We start from the raw sequence: 20,646 nt of genomic DNA, 5'->3' as shown, positions 1-20,646 counted from the left end.
AAGATGCCTTTCAAATCGTAACTTTAAACCAGAATGCTGAAACTAGAAAACCGATCATCAAAAAACCTCCACAGTTCAATCACCAATACAGTAGTTCAAATTCAGATAGGGCGAAACAAAACCCTGGACCCCAGTATAAATTCAAACCCGCTGTTAAGAATGCATCCAAACCAACAACTTCATACCCTAAGCAAAAAATCGAAGTAAACGCCAACGTGGCCTGCGACGAGGAATCAGATGACAACGAGTACGTCGACTATGACGATGGGGACGACGACGATGGAAGTGAAGTTGAAATTGAACAGCAACCCGCGGCTGACGAACTAAATTTTCAGGCAGCCAGGGTAAAACGGAAACAAACTTGAATTTCATTCCATATTTACGCATCGCAACCACTAAAGGATTATTAAACTTTTTGATAGATACAGGTGCGAATAAATCGTATATAAATCCACAACATGTGAAAACTGCTAAAAAAATTAAAAACCCTGCTTTGGTAACAAACAAAAACGGAAAGTTTCTGATCAACCATATAGTCAATGCCAATCTGCTTTCGGAATCCTATGACCATAAACTTCCATATTACGTATTCAAATTTCATAGTTTCTTCGACGGCCTCATAGGCTACGAAAATCTGTCAAAAATGAATGCCGTGATTGACACAACCAATCATCTACTTACGATTGGGTCGAAACGGTACACATTTTCGAAATATTTTCCGACATCTTTGAACGTCCATGAAACCGGCGAGAATATAAATAAAATCTGCACCACATCAAACGGTTCATTTTTGATAAAACACGAAATAAATTTAACAAGTGGTGTGAAACTACAACCTGGTCTCTATGAGGCTAACGACAACGAAGCGCTGGTACACCTTAAATTTAACAGACCAAATTTGAAACATGACTTGACGCCATTTCACAACGACTCCTTTATTTTGGAAGACAATAATAACACTCAGTCGAAATTCAAGCTCAATTTTCCTTCAGAGCATTTAAATGATGAGGAAGTAAGGCTTTTAGTAAAAACGCTGAAGCCATACAAAAGTGTCTTTTTTCATGAAGACCAGCAACTGAGTTTCACTCATGATGTGAAACACAATATTACAACGACTGATGAAAAACCCATTCATCAGAAAACTTATAAGTATCCGTATCACTTAAGGGACGAAGTTTCGGCCCAAATCGATAAGTTACTTAATACAGGCATCATAAGGGAATCTTCATCCCAATGGACATCGCCCATTTGGGTGGTCCCCAAAAAGTCCGACAATTCCGGTAAAAAGAAATACCGTATTGTCGTTGACTATCGAAAATTAAATGAGAAGACTCCTGCTGATAGGTATCCGATACCCGAAGTAAGTGAGATATTAGATAGATTGGGAAAAGCTCAATATTTCTCAGTCTTGGACTTGGCAAGTGGATTCCACCAAATTGAAGTGAATCCCAAAGACATTCCAAAAACCGCTTTCAATATTGATCACGGCAAATACGAGTTCGTTCGTATGCCTTTTGGGCTGAAAAATGCCCCCGCTACTTTTCAGCGGCTGATGGACTCAGTTTTGAGAAAACATTTAGGGATTAGATGTTTTGTCTATATGGACGACATCATAATCTTTTCCACATCGCTCCAATCGCATTTGGAAGATATTGCGAAGGTATTGCAAACCTTGAAGGAAGCAAACCTCAAAATACAATGCGATAAATCGGAATTTTTGAGGAAAGAAGTTGAATTCCTCGGTCATGTTGTGACGACCGAAGGAGTCCGACCCAATCCACGCAAGGTGGAAGCTGTGAAGAATTGGCCTCTTCCCAGAACACCAAAGGAACTAAAATCGTTTCTAGGAACCGTTAGTTACTATAGGCGGTTCATACCACGTTTTGCACATATAGCAAAACCGCTGACCTCGAAATTACGAGGAAATGCGAAATCGTTCGAAATCACACCCGAATTCGAACAGGCCTTTGAAAAGTTAAAGGAGATTATGGCTACTGATTTGATATTAGCTTATCCCAACTTCGACCTACCCTTTATTTTAACTACAGATGCCTCAAACGTGGCAATCGGAGCAGTCTTGGCTCAATCTGTAGACGGAAAGGAACGACCTATTGCGTATCTTTCCAGAACACTCTCGAAAGCTGAGGAAAAATATTCTGCCACAGCTAAAGAGTTATTGGGCATTTACTTCGCCGCAAAAACCTTTCGACCATATTTGTATGGAAGAGAGTTCTCAATTTACACAGACCATGAGCCACTCACCAAGGAATTAAAGCTCACGGATGCCACTGGTCGTGTAACAAGACAACGCCTTTATTTAGAACAGTTTGATTTTAAAATAATTTATAAAAAAGGAAAGCAAAATGTTGTTGCGGACGGGCTTTCCAGAATTCAGAACCAAGAGCTTAACTTACAGGAGCTAAGAAATGAAGTTTTTCCGAACGACCAAGTGTATGGACCAGAAATAATCAATAAATACAAAAATCAACTCCTAATCAAAATTTCAAAAGACAAAACGAAAAGCCCTCATTTAAGATGCACGATATTTCCCGGCCAAACCAGACACGTGTTCTACAGAGAAGAATACACCGATGCAAATTTATTAGAAATTCTTAAATCTTATTTAGACCCTGGAGCAGTAAACGGAATTTTTGCCTCAGTAGAAATAGTCAAAAAATGCGAGCAGCTTATAAACCAATATTTCCAAAGAATCAAGGTTGAGTATTCCAATATTAAATTACCCGATTTAGTCTCTTTACAGGATCAACAGGATTTTATCAAAAGATGTCACAATTTCAATCATCGTGGGTATAAATTGACGTACGGCGAGGTGCAAAAGTCAGTTTATTTCCCCGGTATCCTTGGAAAGGTTAAAGCCTTCATAAGTAATTGTGAAGACTGTAAGTTTTCCAAGTACGAAAGAAAACCCTTTAAAATTCCCCTAACAAGAAGAGTTTACGAGAAACCATTTGAAAATATTTATATTGATGTCTACGTTAAAGAAACCGAAAAATTCCTCACCCTCGTAGACGCCTTTTCAAAATTTGCTCAAATCTATAAAATTAATCATGAAACTGCAGATGAATTGATCGAAACTCTAGTGGAATATTTTAAAACGTACGGAATCCCGAAGCTTATCACCTGTGATCAAGCTACAGGCTTCCACAATGCGAAGTTTAAAAGATTCCTGGAGGATCAAAACATTTCCTTGCATTTTGCCAGTTGCAGTAACAGCAATGGGATTGTGGAACGTTTTCACAATACTTTGCTGGAAATGTACTTGGCAAACCGAAGGAAAGTAGAACGTTTAACACTTTACGAGGGACTCGCTCTCGTTACAGCTCTCTGTAATGACTCAAAACATTCAACAACAAATTTAACTCCTAGAGAAGTAGTATTTGGCAACTCTACTTCTTTGAACATAGATGAAATAAACATTGCGAAACAAAGAACTATACAAACTGCCAGGGACAACATTAAAATTTCGGCCGATAATCACAATGCAAAGTTACCGACTATGCATTCTGATAAGTTCAAAAATATAACCAAACAGACAATACTAGTCAAAGGCAAGGCTAAACCGACCCCCAGCGGACATCGATACAGACAGATTGAAATCAAAAAACAGACTGACAAAACTGTAACCGACGAAAAAGACATCAAAACGCATAAAAAACATGTTAAACGTTAAGACCGATCCTTTTTCTAAATTATTTACAGACTCTGCCTTTGGGCAGCGACGGTACGGACAGACCTCTTAATACATGACCTTAACAAAAACCCTTTGGCCATCGTACCTCTTGGACCGGCAAGGATTAGTAACAGCTACTTAAGATTAGTACATCGAATCAATCTCCAATTGATAGATGAAGCAATTAAAAATCTAAATTACCAAGCTCAGGACAGGATAAATAACCAGAGTTTGATGAGCCCTCTAGTAAAGCCCAAAATCGAAAAATTGAATTCAATCTTCAAAAAATTACAGCCCTATGCCAGAATTAAAAGATGGGAATCTTTAGGAAAGTTCTGGAAATATATTTCAGGAAGTCCAGATGCCGAGGACTTGAAAATTATAAATAAAACTTCTAACTTGTTGATAGATCAGAATGATAAACAAATTAATATCAATCATGTATTTGAGAACAGAATTAACAATATTTCAAATACTATACTGACAATAGTACATAATTTAGACTCAGCAGAATCAAGAACATTAACTGGATTTGACATAATTAGTTTTCTTTTCAATATTGACGAGCTCATCAAACAGTTAGAATACATAGAAGAAGCTATAGATCTGGCCAGGCTGAATATACCAAGCAGTCGCATCATCAGTCTCTCCGAATTAGAAGCAGTTCAACAATTCCTCACCGAGAATGGATTAGAAACTACCCTTATTGAAAACGTTTTGGACATAGCCAGCGCTTATGTCATCTACAATAAGCACACAATTGTATACATCCTGAAAGTACCTCGAATCAAGAATGCGCAGTACACCATGAACTACATCGAATCAGTTATCGTTAACAAAACGAAAATTTTCCTCGCTTCAAACTACTATCTGACAGGTCCCACATTATATAGTACCAAAACACCGTGCAATAAGTACAGGAACATCTATATATGCCTTAACAAACAGTTGGAACCCGTAACCGAGTGTATCCAGCAAATCCTAGAAGGCGAAACAGCACAGTGTCCTGTGGAGAAAGTCTATACTAATAATATCATTACAAGTATTGATGATGGTAATATTTTCGTTAACGATGCAGACATACAATTAGCATCCAACTGCTCAAATCATCAACGACACCTAAAAGGAGCATACCTTATACAATTTTCGAGTTGTATGCTAAAACTAAACGGGGAAGAGTATACCAACAGCAACATGGAAATTCCATCGAAATCGTTTATTCCTACAACAGGAGTAAAGGTAAATTCAACCCGCACCATAAATCGCATTCCTTTAGAGTACTTGCAGGAACTTCACCTGGAACAACGAAAACACATTGAACATCTCAATCTGACGACAAAAAATCTTCATTGGAACGTACATTTTTTCGGCTGGCTGTCTTTTGGTGGAATATCAACCGTCTCTACATTCCTAATAGTCATCATCGCAATCTGGGTGATCAAATCACTCATCCCGCATAAGACAACATTGGTGATACCCAAGGAAGAACTATCGACGGACGACGCGAACCCGAGGGAGGCAGCAACATCGAAAAAATTTCTCAACATACCATTCCTACCACAGGGGTAAAACATAACCATACGCTGAGGACAGCTTTTCTTCGAGAAGGAGAGCCGTTAGGAACCACTGCTGGTGCATCAGGCCACGTCGCGCGCGCCAGGTATTCGGACAGGTATAGGAATGCTTGGTAAGCAGTTTTAGATTATAAATGTGGCCGATCCACGCGGTTCGACCTCTTTTTCCTTGACAGCGCGGTAGTAGCAACAGGTCTAAATTGTAGTTAACATTGTGTAAGTAATAAATTGAAGTGAAAGTGTATTTTTTAAAAAGTGATTATTGGAAAGAATAGTCCTTATTATGATCTCTTTTTTACAACGAAATCTGAAATGAATCTCTGGATACGTTTAATAAAAAATATATTGGTAAAATCAGGCTTGATAGAAACTCCTCTGCGATGCAAATATGAGGCGATTTCGCTGTTTTTTTCTGCGGAGTAAAAACTAAACTCAAAGTTTTCAACACAGATCCTCAAGTGATTCGAGTGAGAGTGCAAAGAAATGCGAAGATTTTTTTAACTCACTTCTCTTGTTGCGATGATCACCTTTACTCACGCTTCAAACGAAATCTTGAGTGTCCCGCCCGATCAAGACAGTCCTCGGAGAATTGTGCTGGCACTCTTTTTTTTATGGAATTTTACTCTGTTGTGTTTTGTGCTGCATCTTCCTCGCTCAATTTTCGTTGCCTCTTTGTTTAGTACTTTTTCGCTCCCTCGCAAAGAGGCAAAGGCAGCACGCTGCTCTAGAGTATGTCACCGAACACTGATGAGAAAAACCTCTACTTCACCGAACACCAGGAGTATTTTATAAAGAACTATCCTATTGGATGTTTTTTGTAGGTATTATTGGATGATTTTAAAAATAATACCTGCAGGACTTTCGATCTAAATAAAAACATAAAATTATAAAATTAAAATTCGTCAAATTAATTGTTTCGTACATTATTTGTTTGAACCCTAACTATTTTCCCTCGCCTTGAGCCTCTCAAGTGGTCTTGGACATAAAAGAAAACTATTTGCATCAATTTGAATAGTGGATAAAAAATCAAAATCTTTAGCTTACTCATCCTACTAAATTCATGATTATGAATATACCTCAAACATTGTAATCTTACAAAAATGTACACCTTTAGTCTTCAACTAATTTATATTCTATTGAGATGATCTCTGTATCATTTTTTATGGCAATGAGAATGGTTCAGAAAGTAAGAAAATGAATACAAGTTAAAAACTCAGCAATGCTTCAGATTTTTGGAGGCCTACAAACTTGAGTTGATTTGATTAGATTCAGAATTCATGGAGTATCATATAAATATGAATATATTAGATTAATTCAACATCCATTCTCAATCATCAACATCTTCAAAATAGGTATCAGAGCCAGCTTAAATATCTACATCAGGGCCGCGTTTAGCTATTAGAAGGCTTGCTTTTCTCATGCGTGCAATCGATTGAACAACAAAAAGGACAATAACTTAGAAAATAAATATTTGTGAAGGCCCCTGAAATGTGGGGGCCCAAAACCACGGTTCACTCGGGGCCCTCGACTCACCCTAAACTTAGAGATGAGCAAGGGGTCCCTGTCCAAGTATCCTCCAAAACTTATGCTTGACAATGTTGACAAAGTTGACATACTCATTTTCTTTATGGGATCTTACAAATTGTTAATTTCCTACAAGCTATGTCGATCTTTTAATGTTATGAGAAACCCGCACTGCGATTTTGGGGCCCCTAGGAGCTCGGGGCCCGGTGTGGACCGCACCCCCCTAGCTACGCTACTGGATTGAGGTATTGATAAACAGAAGTTTGAAAAATCCCAACCCCATTACAGCGAGGAAGCCATTTTATTTTGATTTGTTCGATCTACAGTACATCTGATATCTTGTAAGGGTCTAAGCCTGTTGTGAGCTTTTTTGACTTTAAGAGTTGTATTTTAGATCAATAAATCTACTCCTTTACGCAGCAACGCATTGCTTTTTATATATGGAGTTCTTTTTTCATGTATAAAAAAGTGCAATTAACATTATATGTTTTTACTGAAACTTATACTCTATGAAGTATTATTACCTAGTTATACCTATAATTCGTAACCATTTAGGACACATTTGTAATAAGTCTCAACGGTTTCACAGCAAAATTGTACGATGTGGGAAGACATCCTTGTAGGAATCGTTCAGGCCATGTTCCGGGCAACATTGTTATTCTCCATTTCCGCCTCACTTTCATCCTCCCAGAAGGTGAAAATCTCTGCGTTATTCTCCTGGAGCACCTTCTTCAACGAGGGCTTCAAATTCAGCAGAATCAACTTCTGCTTAACCTTTTCCAACTCACTGGCCAGTTCCTTCATGCCCTTCGTCGAGGTATGGTCCAGCCCGATAACCGACGAGCAGTCCACAACGATCGGAACCTTCTGTTCGGTGGCTACCTCGATAACCTTAGTCCGTAAGAAATCTACAGCTGGGAAGAAGATTCCCGTCTCCGGGCTGAGTTTCACGTATCTGTGTCCCTGCTTCTCTATCGAATCCTGTCGTATCCCAGGCCGCACCCAAACCTTCAGCAATCCAACGATGCTGATCAAGATTCCGAACAGCAGACCCACTTCCACTCCGGCAAACAGACTTACGCAGAAGCATCCACCCCAAGCCAGAATGTCCGTTTTGGACGCCCTGAAGAGGACCTTCACGATGCTAAAGTCGACCATGAAGACCACGGAGCAGATCAGCACTGCAGCCAGGGTGGTTTTGGGGATGAAATAGAAGTACGGAGTGAGCAGGCTTAAGGCCAGCAGTGTCATTATGGCCGAGTAGATCCCGGCTAGTGGCGTTCGAACGCCACTCGAGTGACTGACGGCCGAACGGGTGAAGGCGCCACATGTCGGCATGGCACTGAAGCATGACCCGAGCAGGTTGCACAATCCGAGGGCAATCATCTCCTGGGATGCGTCCACTATCTTGCCGGCGGCTGAAATGAGTGGGACATGAGATACGCTTGAAACATTTTGAACTCTATATTAATGATCTTACAGAACGCTTTAGCGATTGACACATTGGCTAGGACCGCTACCAGCGGCACCAACACCAGACTGCTTCCAAGCTCCTTGACCACCTCAAAGTACGTGATGGTTACGTTTCCCGATTGGACGTTGTAGATCGGTAGTTCAAATCCGGGAATCCCTGGCTGGACGTGACCGGACAGTTTAAAGGGCACCGGCTCTCCAGAACTATTCCATTTGAACGCGATTGCCGAGGTGATGAGCACGATCAACGCGTTCCTCGATAAGCTTAGATACCACAAGAACTTCTTCAACACCTTCCCTCGGGAAGTTTTGTCATCAACGGGAATTTGCGTAATCTGACGCAGTGCCAAGAGAAAAACGATCGCAAAACCTCCCAAAACCAGATCGCCCGGATTGCTTTCAACTATTCGTGTCGCGAGGCTATACAGCGTTTGAAAGAATCCTCGGGCCTTGGAAGGGATTCCGAAGATGTGCTTCAGTTGAGTGCCCACGATGATCAAGGCAGTGGCGGACGTGAAGGCCGACGTGACCGGGATGGGGATGAAGCTGACCAGGAAGCCTAGCTTGAGGACGCCCATTAGCAGTTCTACTAGACCGGCTAGGAACGCAAGGATGATCATGTATTGGATTGGTTTGTCCATGGTGTACTGGACGGCTAGGAGGGCCATCAAACTCGTTGGTCCGATCGAGACTTCCTTTACCGTGCCGAAGATGACGTAGACCAGAGATCCTGCGAAGTGTATAAAAGTAAATGAGATCAGATTGAATTGAAATAAGAAAGTTTACACATTATTTAACACAGTTAGGTTAAAAAACGTGATATTCCAAATAGAGTTACACTCAAGCTGATACTATGCAGCAGTTTACATAACAAGTTGTATAATTATCATACGAGGCTTTGTCCGAGCGAGTTCATCACATTACTTTAATTAGGGCTACAATTGTTAACATTACTTCTATATCTTACAAAAATGTCTCCAAAAGTTAACTTAAAATGATGAAGAAACAATTCCGAAGCACTACAACTGTTTTTTGAAGAATAGTGTATAGACAGTAAAAATAAATTTTCCATAACATTTCTATCTATTTCCTCCAGAAGTTTCATCTGAAACTATTCCATGGACAGGTCGAGGATTTTTTTCAGGATTCTCATCAAGGGTTTTTTTTTCTCACTGGACTTTTATCAAAGATGGCTAAAAGGAAAAAGATGAACGACTCTTTATTTTGCCATATATTTTGCCGGCGACATGCTATTCAAGTAACACTACTGCCATCTGTTGAGTGAAAAGCGCGTAAACATTATTTTTGGCTACATTCAAATCATCGTGCATTTAAAAAACGACGATAAAAGAAAAAGAAATCAAAACAAACACGCTTAAAAAAGTTACACAGAATTGAGAACGACTTACACAAAATCAGACTCATATGCAGGGTTGGGAAAAGTTATGAGATTCACACTACAGTAGGCAACCCAGTGAACACAAACTCGTATACGATAGCGTATAAGAGTACAAAAGTGGAGGCGATATTCGTACATGCGCCATAAGGCTGCATGCAAGTTGTACGTATATCGCCTCCACCTTTGTACTCTTGTATACCATCATATTCGATGATGTGTTTACTGGGAAGCGTAACAAATCATAGTCAGCAAAGCCAGTGAAACTCACTGCTATCGCTACTGTAGGCAAAATGCCTTGAAAATAGCAAAACACTCGTTGCTAAAGGCAACCTAAAACTACTGTAGAAAAATGTTCTATTTCCGTTGCATTTCCCGCATTTACAGCCTTCAATTACACTACTGATTTAGAGAAATTCATATACCCAAAAAAGGCTACTTGATGAGATTCGCGATTTTAAACTACTGTAGTGAGAGAGCCACGTGATTTTCGCGAAATTCGAGCCTACTGCTATTACTATTGCCAGCCCTGCTCTTATGAATCAACACATAATTTGTGTTATTTTTACACATACTAATAAAATTGATCCTGTACTGATTTCTTCTTCTTTTCCTTACATTGTATGGCATTCAGAGCTGATTGAAAATATCACACAACCCCGTGTTAGATGTGTAACTTGTTTTGAGCGTGAATGTCATTGAAATTAAGGAAATTTCCTGAGCATCCCTGATGGAACCTGTGGTTGATCTCTCCAGTAAAATATAATAATTCTGGAAGAATTTAAAAAAAATACAAACTTCAGAGAATCCTATAAAATTAAAAACAAGCACAACTTTTAACATTTTATCCTGAACCTCTTCAAAGTATTCTTTCAAAATTCATTAACAATTACTAAACCAGGTAATCGTCCAGGAATTCCTATTTGGACTATTTCTGATAATCCTTCGGGGACCTTCTGGAAGAATCCCTGGAAATGTAAAGATAAATTCCAGAAAATTCCCAGATTGGTATCATTTGAGTCCCTGAATAGCTGGAAGAAGTCCTTTTTAAAAATATGGTATTATCTCTAATGGAGTTCTGAAAGATATCCTGGTAAAATCATGATGCAAAATCATGTAAAATTGTTTGAAGTTTTAATGAATCATTGAAGAGCTTCTTGAAAATTTGAGAAAACATTTGGCAATTATAAAAAGTATAACTGAAAATATACACTCGGTAGGAATGTTTTAGAGAAACAATAAAGGAATTTTCTAGGAATACCTAACACATGGGCGGGACACTTCCCACAATGAACGTTTAGCATAAAGAGAATTATATGCCTACTTTAAAACGTTACCGTTATTGTATAAAACTGATTCACATGAAACGTCCATTATGTTAAACGTTTTTTTGGAAAATGTTTTTTTGAAATGTCTTTATGTCACCTCAAGCTAAAACAAAACGAAATTTTTTAAAGAGTTTTGTAAATTAAAACATTTTTTTTATTTCTTTATTACCATCCTAATTTGGTAAAACAAATTTAAGATTTTATTAACATTTTGTTAACAACATATTACATTTCATTTGCCATAGCAGTTCAGATTTTTTTTACAGGTGAGTTGATTTCACCTGCTGATAAGAGAAAAAAACGCTTTGAATTTACTTAACCTAACTAAACCTAAACATATAACGCATTAATCGTGGCAATAGAAGATTGTTACGATTTTCGCCTGAAATTATTAATTATTTTACTTGACATTTGTTCCAATGTTTCAACATTGAATATTCTATGTAACTCATTGGTACTATAACAGGTAACTCATGCAACTATGTAACTCATTGGTAGCTTCAAAATCATTTTCAAAATTTTATTTTGAATTCTCTGCAGAGCTTTCTTCCTGGTATTACAACAGCTAGTCCATATATGTACAGCATACAACATGGCTGGCCTGAAAATTTGTTTGAATATCAAAAGCTTGTTCTTAAGACAAAGTTTTGATTTTCTATTAATAAGGGATGAGCCCTAGATACTTAACTCAGTCTGACCAATTTATTGGAACCCCTCTCATCGTGACAACATGTCTATTTGAAGGTTTCAAATAAAGAGCTTGAGTTTTGGAAGCATTAGGAGAAATCTTCCATTTTTGAAAGTATGAAGAAAAAATATCCAAACTTTTTTGCAATCGACTACAGATGACACGCAGGCTTCGTCCTTTGGCGGAGAGGCCTGTGTCATCCGCAAACAAAGATTTTTGACATCCCTGAGGTAACTCAGGTAAATCAGATGTGAAAATATTGTATAATATTGGTCCCAAAATGCTGCCTTGAGGAACACCAGCTCTTAGAGGAAGTCTTTCAGATCTGGAGTTCTGATAGTTAACCTGAAGTGTACGATTTAACAGATAACTTTGAATTATTCTAACAATGTATGTTGGAAAATTAAAGTTTTTTTTTTAATTTTACAACCAAACCTTGAAGCCAGACACTGTCGAATGCTTTTTCTATGTCTAGAAGAGCAAGACCAGTAGAATAGCCTTCAGATTTGTTGAAACGGATCAAATTTAAGTAGATGAAAAACCGAATTTAGTACTATACCATTTAATTCCACTAGAGTTTGTATCATTTGGCAGATACGCGTATTTCGACCTCAACTGTAAGGCCGTCTTTAGTGTCGTGTACTAGACTCGACTTACATTTGAGGTCGAAATACGCGTATCTGTCAAAGGATACAAACTCTAGTGGAATTAAATGATATAGTACTAAATTCGGTTTTTCATCTACTTATAGGTATTCTACTAAACAGCTCGAAGATTTATTATTATAGGATCAAATTTGTTACACGTAAAAGTTGATGAGTGGTCGAATGTCCATGGCGGAAACCGAACTGTTCATTGGCTAAAAATGAATGTTCGTTGATGTGGGCCATCATTCTGTTCAAAATGACCTTTTCAAAAAGTTTACTGATGGATGGAAGCAAACTGATTGGACGATAGCTAGAAGTTTCTGCAGGATTTTTGTCTGGTTTTGAAATTGGAACAACTGTAGCATTTTTCCATTTGTCAGGAAAATATGCTAATTGAAAACATTTGTTAAATATATCAACTAAAAATGATAAGCTACTTTCTGGAAGTTTCTTGATGAGGATGTAGAAAATTCCATCATCGCCAGGAGCTTTCATATTTTTGATTTTTTTAATAATAGTTCTCACTTCTTCCAAATCAGTCTCACAGGCATTTTCGAAAACGTTCTCTTGATTGAGAATATTTTCGAAGTCCTGAGTAACTTGATTTTCAATTGGACTAGTAAGTCCTAAATTAAAATTGTGCGCACTTTCAAACTGCATAGCAAGTTTTTGAGCTTTTTCGCAATTAGTTAGTAATAATTTGTTTTCCCTGTTTAACCATGGCAATCAACTGTTAACATCCCGTAGTGCTATTCATCTGTGACAGCATACAAGCTCAATCGGCCCTTTTTAAAGCCATCAAACGTTCTTAAAAGGGTTTATAGAATAATATTTCCTGATTTATCTATCATGATCGTAATCTAGCGGTATTGTACAAAACTTGATTTGGTTCACATAATTTATCATGAATTTTGAGAATTTACTCGAGGACGCCGCTGCAGCGCCGTCGGACCGTAATAACATCATAGTACTCAGCATTGTACGGCATTTCTAACAGCATCGTTGATTTATCATGTGATGGGGGAACAAATTCTTCCTAAATTCTTGAGTACGGAAATTGAGAAATGTATTAAAATTGCAACAGATTTTTAATACTGTTCACTAAACTGATTCTTGACCAGTTGTAATAAGCATCTATTGATCTGAAATTTTTCTACATGTTAGTTTCAATAAAGAAATGCATTGCAAATGTCATATTATATTAAGCAGAGCATTCATATTAACGCTTGTATTGAATTTCGAATTCCGATTTCCATAACTTTTACGAATCAGAATATTTATCAGAATTTACCATGCCCACACAGTTACGGATCACCCACAGTGACGGATCACTTTGGCGTTCAACATCGGATAACTCGCTCAAAACATAAACGTTGACGTAAAACATATTTTTCCCATGTTATACTATTTGTCTTCTACCATTTGTAATGTTAAGCACAACATTTAACCGCTAAATAACGGTGTTTTTGACAAATGTTTAGTTGGTACCACACAGCTATCATTATATGGTCGTTTTCTGTAAGAAGTGCCGTCAGCATTCATAAGCTCCCACAGGTGGTAAAATTCAAATGTTATAGCATAAAACAAGCTCGTTCGCTTCGATTTAGTATGAATTCATCTTTGGAAAGCATTTTTCTTGATTGTTGATTCTAAATACCGAAAATTAGCACTTCTAACTAGTGATCCATAATATTAACCAGGAAATGATTGTTTACCACGGTTATGGATCACTTCCAAAGAATGTAGATTTTTGCTATTTTAAGCATTGGATTCGAACATTTTCAGTCAATAGCACTAAGGATAAAACTAATAAAACATCAAGGATTGTAAATTTCATTTTTTAGCAGACAGAAATGGGTGGAAAACCTAGTGTGGAGCGAAAACAATTCATGTCATGTCAGTTACTACAATGCAGTATCACAAAAAAGGGCATTTTAGCCTTGTTTCCAGCTCTAACACTGCTTTTTTTGCAGTAATATGTGACACATTGTTAACTTTCGCCAAATCATGCAATATATATGCATTGAGTTGAAAATCTCTTAACTTTGCGCACTGATCCGTAATATGTCACAGTTTGATCCATAATATGAAAATTGATCCATAATATGGTTTTCAGAAACCGATAAAATTTTTAATTTTTATGCAATCCTATGTAAATATTTCACTCAAAACAGTTTACTAACCGAAGTTCTAATTTGAAACTATTCAATTCGTGCTTCTAAATTACAATTTTACGTTTTACATGTCGTTTTATTGAATTTTATAGGTTGGACTCCACACTATTTGATCCATAACTGTGGGGTCATGGTAACAGAAATATTTAAAATTTGCTCGAAGGCAAAACATTCGTGTTTTTGCATTTATTGTAAAATATTGAAATAATGTTTTTTGTCCATCCGAACGCGTCCATGAATTTTCAAAGATATGTGAATCCCTAACTAAGACGGCGCACTTGTTGAAATCCTCCTCGCCCTATGAGGTTTGCGGTGGTGGCTTCTTCGGGGTCTTCTTCATCACGGCGGCCTTTGAAACTTGGTGGGGTTTTGCTTAGCAACTGCCTTCTTTTTCTCCTCCTTCTTCTCGGATGCCAGCCACAATCACAGTTTAGGACTGCGATGTCGGTCACAACCATCTCATTCTCCTGTGGATTGCTTCCTCTTCTTCTTCTTCTTGGTGGCGGCAGCGGTGATGGCTTTGGCTTCGGACGGCATCTTCTCTCTCTCTCGTACGAAAGTTTGATGTGAGCGAAGCACGACAAACGGGGGGTCCTTTGCTATCGATGTCTGTGCCTGAGAAGCACGCCCGGTCAGAGCAAGCCAATCTGTTGCCTGCTGAGATGCGATCCAAGCGGAGAGTGAAAAGCAGATGACGTCAACTTTTCTCTAGCACTCCCTTTTCTAGATTTGCTTGAAATCAACGTTCTATTTTAAATCAGTTATTGAAGTATTTGGGAAGGTATGTGGGATTCAGTAGGTAAACGACATGACCTTGCCTTGTGTTTCGATTGAGGTGCTAATCAAGGAATTTTGTTAAACCAGCAAAAAGTTATAAACGTATGCCAACGTAACGCTCTTGGTTTTGAAATTCCAATTTCACTTCTGTATAGAGAATTATAGCAATTTTAGTATCAAATTGAGCGGCATAATCAAATGCAAACGCATTCAGTTTCCGGTGGTTAGTGCCTGTGCTTTTATTGTTCATAAGTTGCAAGGTGGAACTTTCCCCGAAGTCGTATACGCCTATGACAAAAGCAAGGATCAGAAATTGGTATATGTTGGTTTGTCGTGGGTTAGGGGGAGATCCCTCAGTACCGGACAGCACCCAATACCGGACAAAGTCGAAACATTGAGAAATCATGGCCCAATCAAGATGGTGTATTAGTAGAAAAAGAAGCTATTATGGAGACTAATGTTTACGTAGAATAACACATCCTTGAAATATGAATGCCTTTTTAAAAAAGTACAAAAGTTTGAAAATCTTAAAAAAAATGACGTATCTCCTTAGTTTTGAGCCTATTTAGTAATTATTTTGAATATGAAAAAATACTTTGGATCACGTAAGCATGTTCGAACATAATCCTAATTTGATAGTATGATTGTATTAAATAACATAATTGAACTTAATATGGACAAATTACAATTTAGGTTAAGCACCTCCTGTCCCCCAGTTTCGGACAGCTTGATTTGTTATATGATATCTTTGTAATTATTGCACCAGTGTCTCAAAATACATTCATTTTACATGGATTCAGTCGATCGTGGTATCAAACATGCAATAAAATTAAGAAAAATGAACATTCAGAACAACACCGTAAAATGTGCTATTTTTCATCATATATGAAAGAGGTTTTTGATGGACATCTTGCAAACTAAGAACAACTCAAATTATTCTTGTAAATATTGCAAATGCATCGAATTGGCAATTATTTACTATTCCTATGGTAAACACATTCAATGATGTCCAAATTTACAGAATTCGAGGCATTTTCAGATCGCGTCCGGTATTGGGTGCCAGCTTTCAAGATCGATCAATTTAGTACTATAATACAGCATCAAAATGCAATGTCAAAATTTATATTTATATTTTCAAATTTATTTTTGTACACTATAAAAATGATATTATTTATCATAAATGGGTAACACGAGCACATAAAACAAATATTTTTAGAATTATGAATTTAGTGGCTTAAGTGTCCGGTACTGGGGGATCTCCCCCTACTTCACTGCAAGGACTATTTTTGACAAACTCTACCAATTCTTTCAAGTTCCATCACGCCAAAGGCAGTAATTCTCCCAAGACAGTGTCCATAAATGACGTAGCATTTTATGGCCAATTTTTGACACCCCCCCAATCGTAGCCTATTTTACCATACCTAATATATAGTTCGTAGCAAAATCGTAGACTCTCCCCTTCCCCCCTAAAATACTACGTCATTTATGGACGGTGGTTGACTGAAGGAACGAGCTGCAGCGCTTGGGCAATCATCGATTACAGACGCTTGGAGACGAACTGCGCGGCATACTGGATCATAGTGACCCTGCCCGCACATTGATGAATATCAATGGCTCTGTACATGCTCATGCAATGGATATTGCTACCGACCAAGCTCTGACCAGAGTAGAATTCCTTGCACTGAGTGAGATTTGGCTAGACGATCACTCCTCCGTCGACATTGCCGGCTCCAGCTGCATAACCAGTTCAAACGCTCAGGCGTGAGAGCTGGAGGTGTGGCGATTTACCAGAAGGATACGTCCTTCAACGTACTGTACAAGATATGAAAATGTTCATGACCCGTAATTTATTAAATTAAAAAATAAAACAAGATACCGTCGTTGGGGGTGACAATGGGTCAAAAAGTGATATGTGCGATTTATTTTTTGAATAACTATCGCTATTTAACTCCAATAAACTTCAAATTTGGTGTATATGTACTTTGATGGTACATTAACAACTGTTCAAAAAATTAAAGACAAATATTTATTCACAGCGGCACCACAAGTGAATTAAAAATGACCCAATCTCACCCCATAGAGGGGGTGACATTGGGTCACTGTAATTAAAATAACTTGTTTTTGAGAATATGATTTCAAAACCATTCACAACTGAAAAATATTGATAAAAAACGATGCAAACAAGACAAACAGATATCTAAGATGTTTCACAAGTATGATAAACCCACTTAAAAGAAAGATTATACAGAAAATTGAAGAGCTATGAGAAAAAATATGTAAACCCAACATTTATCGTCAAGTTTACATAAATTTTTTTAGTTTTTCCCTCAAATTGTCTTCAAAGTCTCATCCCCATTGCTATAAAGCCCATTCAGTTTCCTCAAAGGTGTACTGAAACAGTGATTATTTTAAACCTTCGCAAATAGTTAAATTTCGGTGCGACATTCCACGATCAATAAATTTCAGGCAGAAATTGACGTCATAATCCCAGTATTTCAGCGATCCAACTCATTTGTACTTCCGCGAGATGTTTCTATTATATGAAAACACTCATAAATAATCAAATTTAGGAAAAAAAACACCCTTTTGATAAAAATTTACGATGTTGCTGCGCACGAAACACAGTTGCTGGTTTGAGAAGTTGTCGAAATGCGTTATATTGTTATTCAATGCACGGAATACTCAAGTAGACTTGTTTGATGATCCAGAGATGCTGTATATAGAAATAATAAAAACATCTTAATGAAAAAAGAGAGCACCCGACACCATAAAATGTCAAAAAAGTGGATTTGGAATTTCATTTACTATCGTTCTTGCTTGACCCAATCTCACCCCCATTTTCAATGTTTTAGACATCGTACCGAAAAAAATGATTTTTTTGTGGGAAAATCAAACAGATTCCGGAAAATACCTGTGATGTGTAATGAAAAGACTTTCAACATTCTACTAATACAACGATAGAGGCTAGAGTACATGCGTGATACTTTGTACAGGAGAAATTTAATGTTGTAAATTTTATCTAGTTTCAACATGCAAGTTTATTGATGTAGTAAACAAAAACTACTATTTCTAAAAATGTATATCGTTATGAATTATGTGTAATAATATGTTCCCTATTATATGAATTATTAATTTTAATAATATCAGCGTAATTAGCTGAAATTTTTCACGAAACATATTTTTCCGTTATGACCCAATCTCACCCCCTAGACCCATTGTCACCCCCATCGACGGTACTCCTATTGTAGTCACCGGTTACTTAAATATAGACGTTTTCAAACAAGAAAATATTAAATTTGTCTATTTCATAAATTTGAAGTTGGCAACTCGTCCAAATGAAGCGACCACATTAGGTGGTTCTTGAGCTTGAGCTTGAGCTTGATTGGTCGCCCGTGGTTGCTACTCCAGTATCGCCAGATCAGCTGCACTTACACAAGGAACCAACCGAATGACTGCTTGGGACTAACAGACACCCTCAGCGTATAAGTGCTGGTGATCTTCTATTTTTAGGCGACAATGGTGCCTGCCACGTCAGAATGCAGACCAATGAGGGAAAGGGGGAGGAATTGATGATGCATTAAACTGGCTCCCACGTAGACCGGAACCCACGCGAATGGAACAACAACACGCCGCCGCGACTGAAGCCGCTTGTTGAAGCGCCCATCGTCATCGCCACCGCATACCTCATCGGGCGAGGAGGATATTAACCTGTGCGCCGTCAAAACGTGTCCCTGTTACGCAAATTCAATCGGCCCTTATCAGGGCTAACATATGAGTTTTAAAGAGTTATGTGTGTAATATTCTTCAATGTGTTTACCACATACTTGTAAAATAGAGTGGCATTTCAAACAGCGTTTTTGATTTCCCATATTTTATGGGAAAACTTCGATTACGAAAATTATCACATTAACAAAATTTCACAGTCGAGTCTAGTACACGACACTGAAGACGGCTTTGGTCGAAATACGCGTATCTGTCAAAGGATACAAACTCTAGTGCAATTAAATGGTATAGTACTAAATTCGGTTTTATAATCAACTTCAAATTGCACAATTGTTAATATTGGCAATTATAGTAATGGATCAGATATTTACCTTCATAATAAATAAAACTAATTGATATAGCTAAGTATTGAATATTAAGTAAATTTCAACAAATCAATAATTTTCTCACGCATTAACATTTTCTGAGATTTTCAAGTAATTCTCAGCCTAACACATTATTGACACATACCCATTTTCCAGATTGGTCGATCAGAAAGAGAAGAACACGAAAGGGAGGAGCATCATTTGCTATTCTGAAGTTATAAAACATGCTTTCTTCGTTGGATTTGGTTTCCTACCATTTTCGCTTTCGAGCTGGTAAGAGCTTCGAACCTGCTCAGCGAGGAGTACTTCGCTGCCAGAAGCCTGCTGAGCTGTAGATTTTCAGGCTGCCAATCCAGCGTCTGGTTTGTGAAAACGAACAAGATTTCTAGATTGGCTCGCGCTTCCAGAATTGGCCCTCCAGGAATCGGGCGAGGAGAATTTCAGCCTGTGCGCCGTCAAGTTGTGTCTGTGTTACTCGAATCTAACAATTCAATCGACCCTTTTCAGGACCAACAAATGTGTACTAAAGAGTTAATTGTGTAATATTTGCTAATACCACATACTTGTTATAATCACTTAATTATTCTCATAACATCATACAATATCTGATTTGTTATGAATAATTGCCAATCGGGGCCTTCCTTAGCCGAGTAGTTAGAGTCCGCGGCTACAAAGCAAAGTCATGCTGAAAGTGTCTGGGTTCGATTCCCGGTCGATCCAGGATCTTGTCGTAAAGGAAATTTCCTTGACTTCCCTGGGCATAAAGTATCCCCAGCAACACACATGTTATAATTGTGCATTATCAACTGATGTATGACTAAAACTAGTCATATACAGTATTGGACAAAACATTTGCAACTTTTTCGATTTTCGATACAAAATGACCAACTTTGATAAACTATACCTCGGTTATTTATGGACCGATTTGAATGAAATTTTCACAGAATATCAGACATAACTTGAATTTTAATATATATTTTTGAGTGATTTTTCTAATCACAAGTTGGAAAGCAGTAACGGTTTGACTAAAGTGAATAATTTGACGATGTTTTATAATTGACATAACTAAACATATTGAAGGAATAGCTTCATGGTATCTTCAGCAAAGTTGTAGATTTTGATGAGATGAATAAGTTTGCTGAAGACAGTTTTTGTGTACAGCTATCAGGTTTTGAGATAAAAATTTTTAAATTTTTCGTCGAGAATTACACTTTAGTCAATCCGTTATTACTTATAAACTCGTGATTGGAAAAATTATTCAAAAATAAATGTTAAAATTCAAGTTA

At 37.6% G+C, this 20,646-nt stretch overlaps 1 protein-coding gene across 2 annotated transcripts in view; it reads right to left on the bottom strand.

The window, feature by feature from the left end:
• Window positions 1–6,157: 6,157 nt before the first annotated feature.
• Window positions 6,158–20,646, bottom strand: part of LOC5578653 (sodium-independent sulfate anion transporter) — a 54,777-nt gene continuing 40,288 nt past the window's right edge. For both annotated transcript variants that reach the window (XM_021837391.1, XM_001663944.2), the window contains exons 2-3: window positions 8,270–8,992; window positions 6,158–8,207 (exon numbers count right to left, since the gene is read on the bottom strand). In XM_021837391.1, coding sequence (XP_021693083.1) covers window positions 7,420–8,207; window positions 8,270–8,992 — 1,511 coding nt within the window. In that variant the 3' untranslated portion in view covers window positions 6,158–7,419. The remainder of the gene's footprint in view (window positions 8,208–8,269; window positions 8,993–20,646) is intronic.

This window comes from Aedes aegypti, chromosome 1 (assembly GCF_002204515.2).
Source record: "Aedes aegypti strain LVP_AGWG chromosome 1, AaegL5.0 Primary Assembly, whole genome shotgun sequence".
NCBI lineage: Eukaryota > Metazoa > Arthropoda > Insecta > Diptera > Culicidae > Aedes > Aedes aegypti.
Note: the sequence above shows the minus strand (reverse complement) of the source record. Positions and strands in the feature narration are given on the sequence as shown.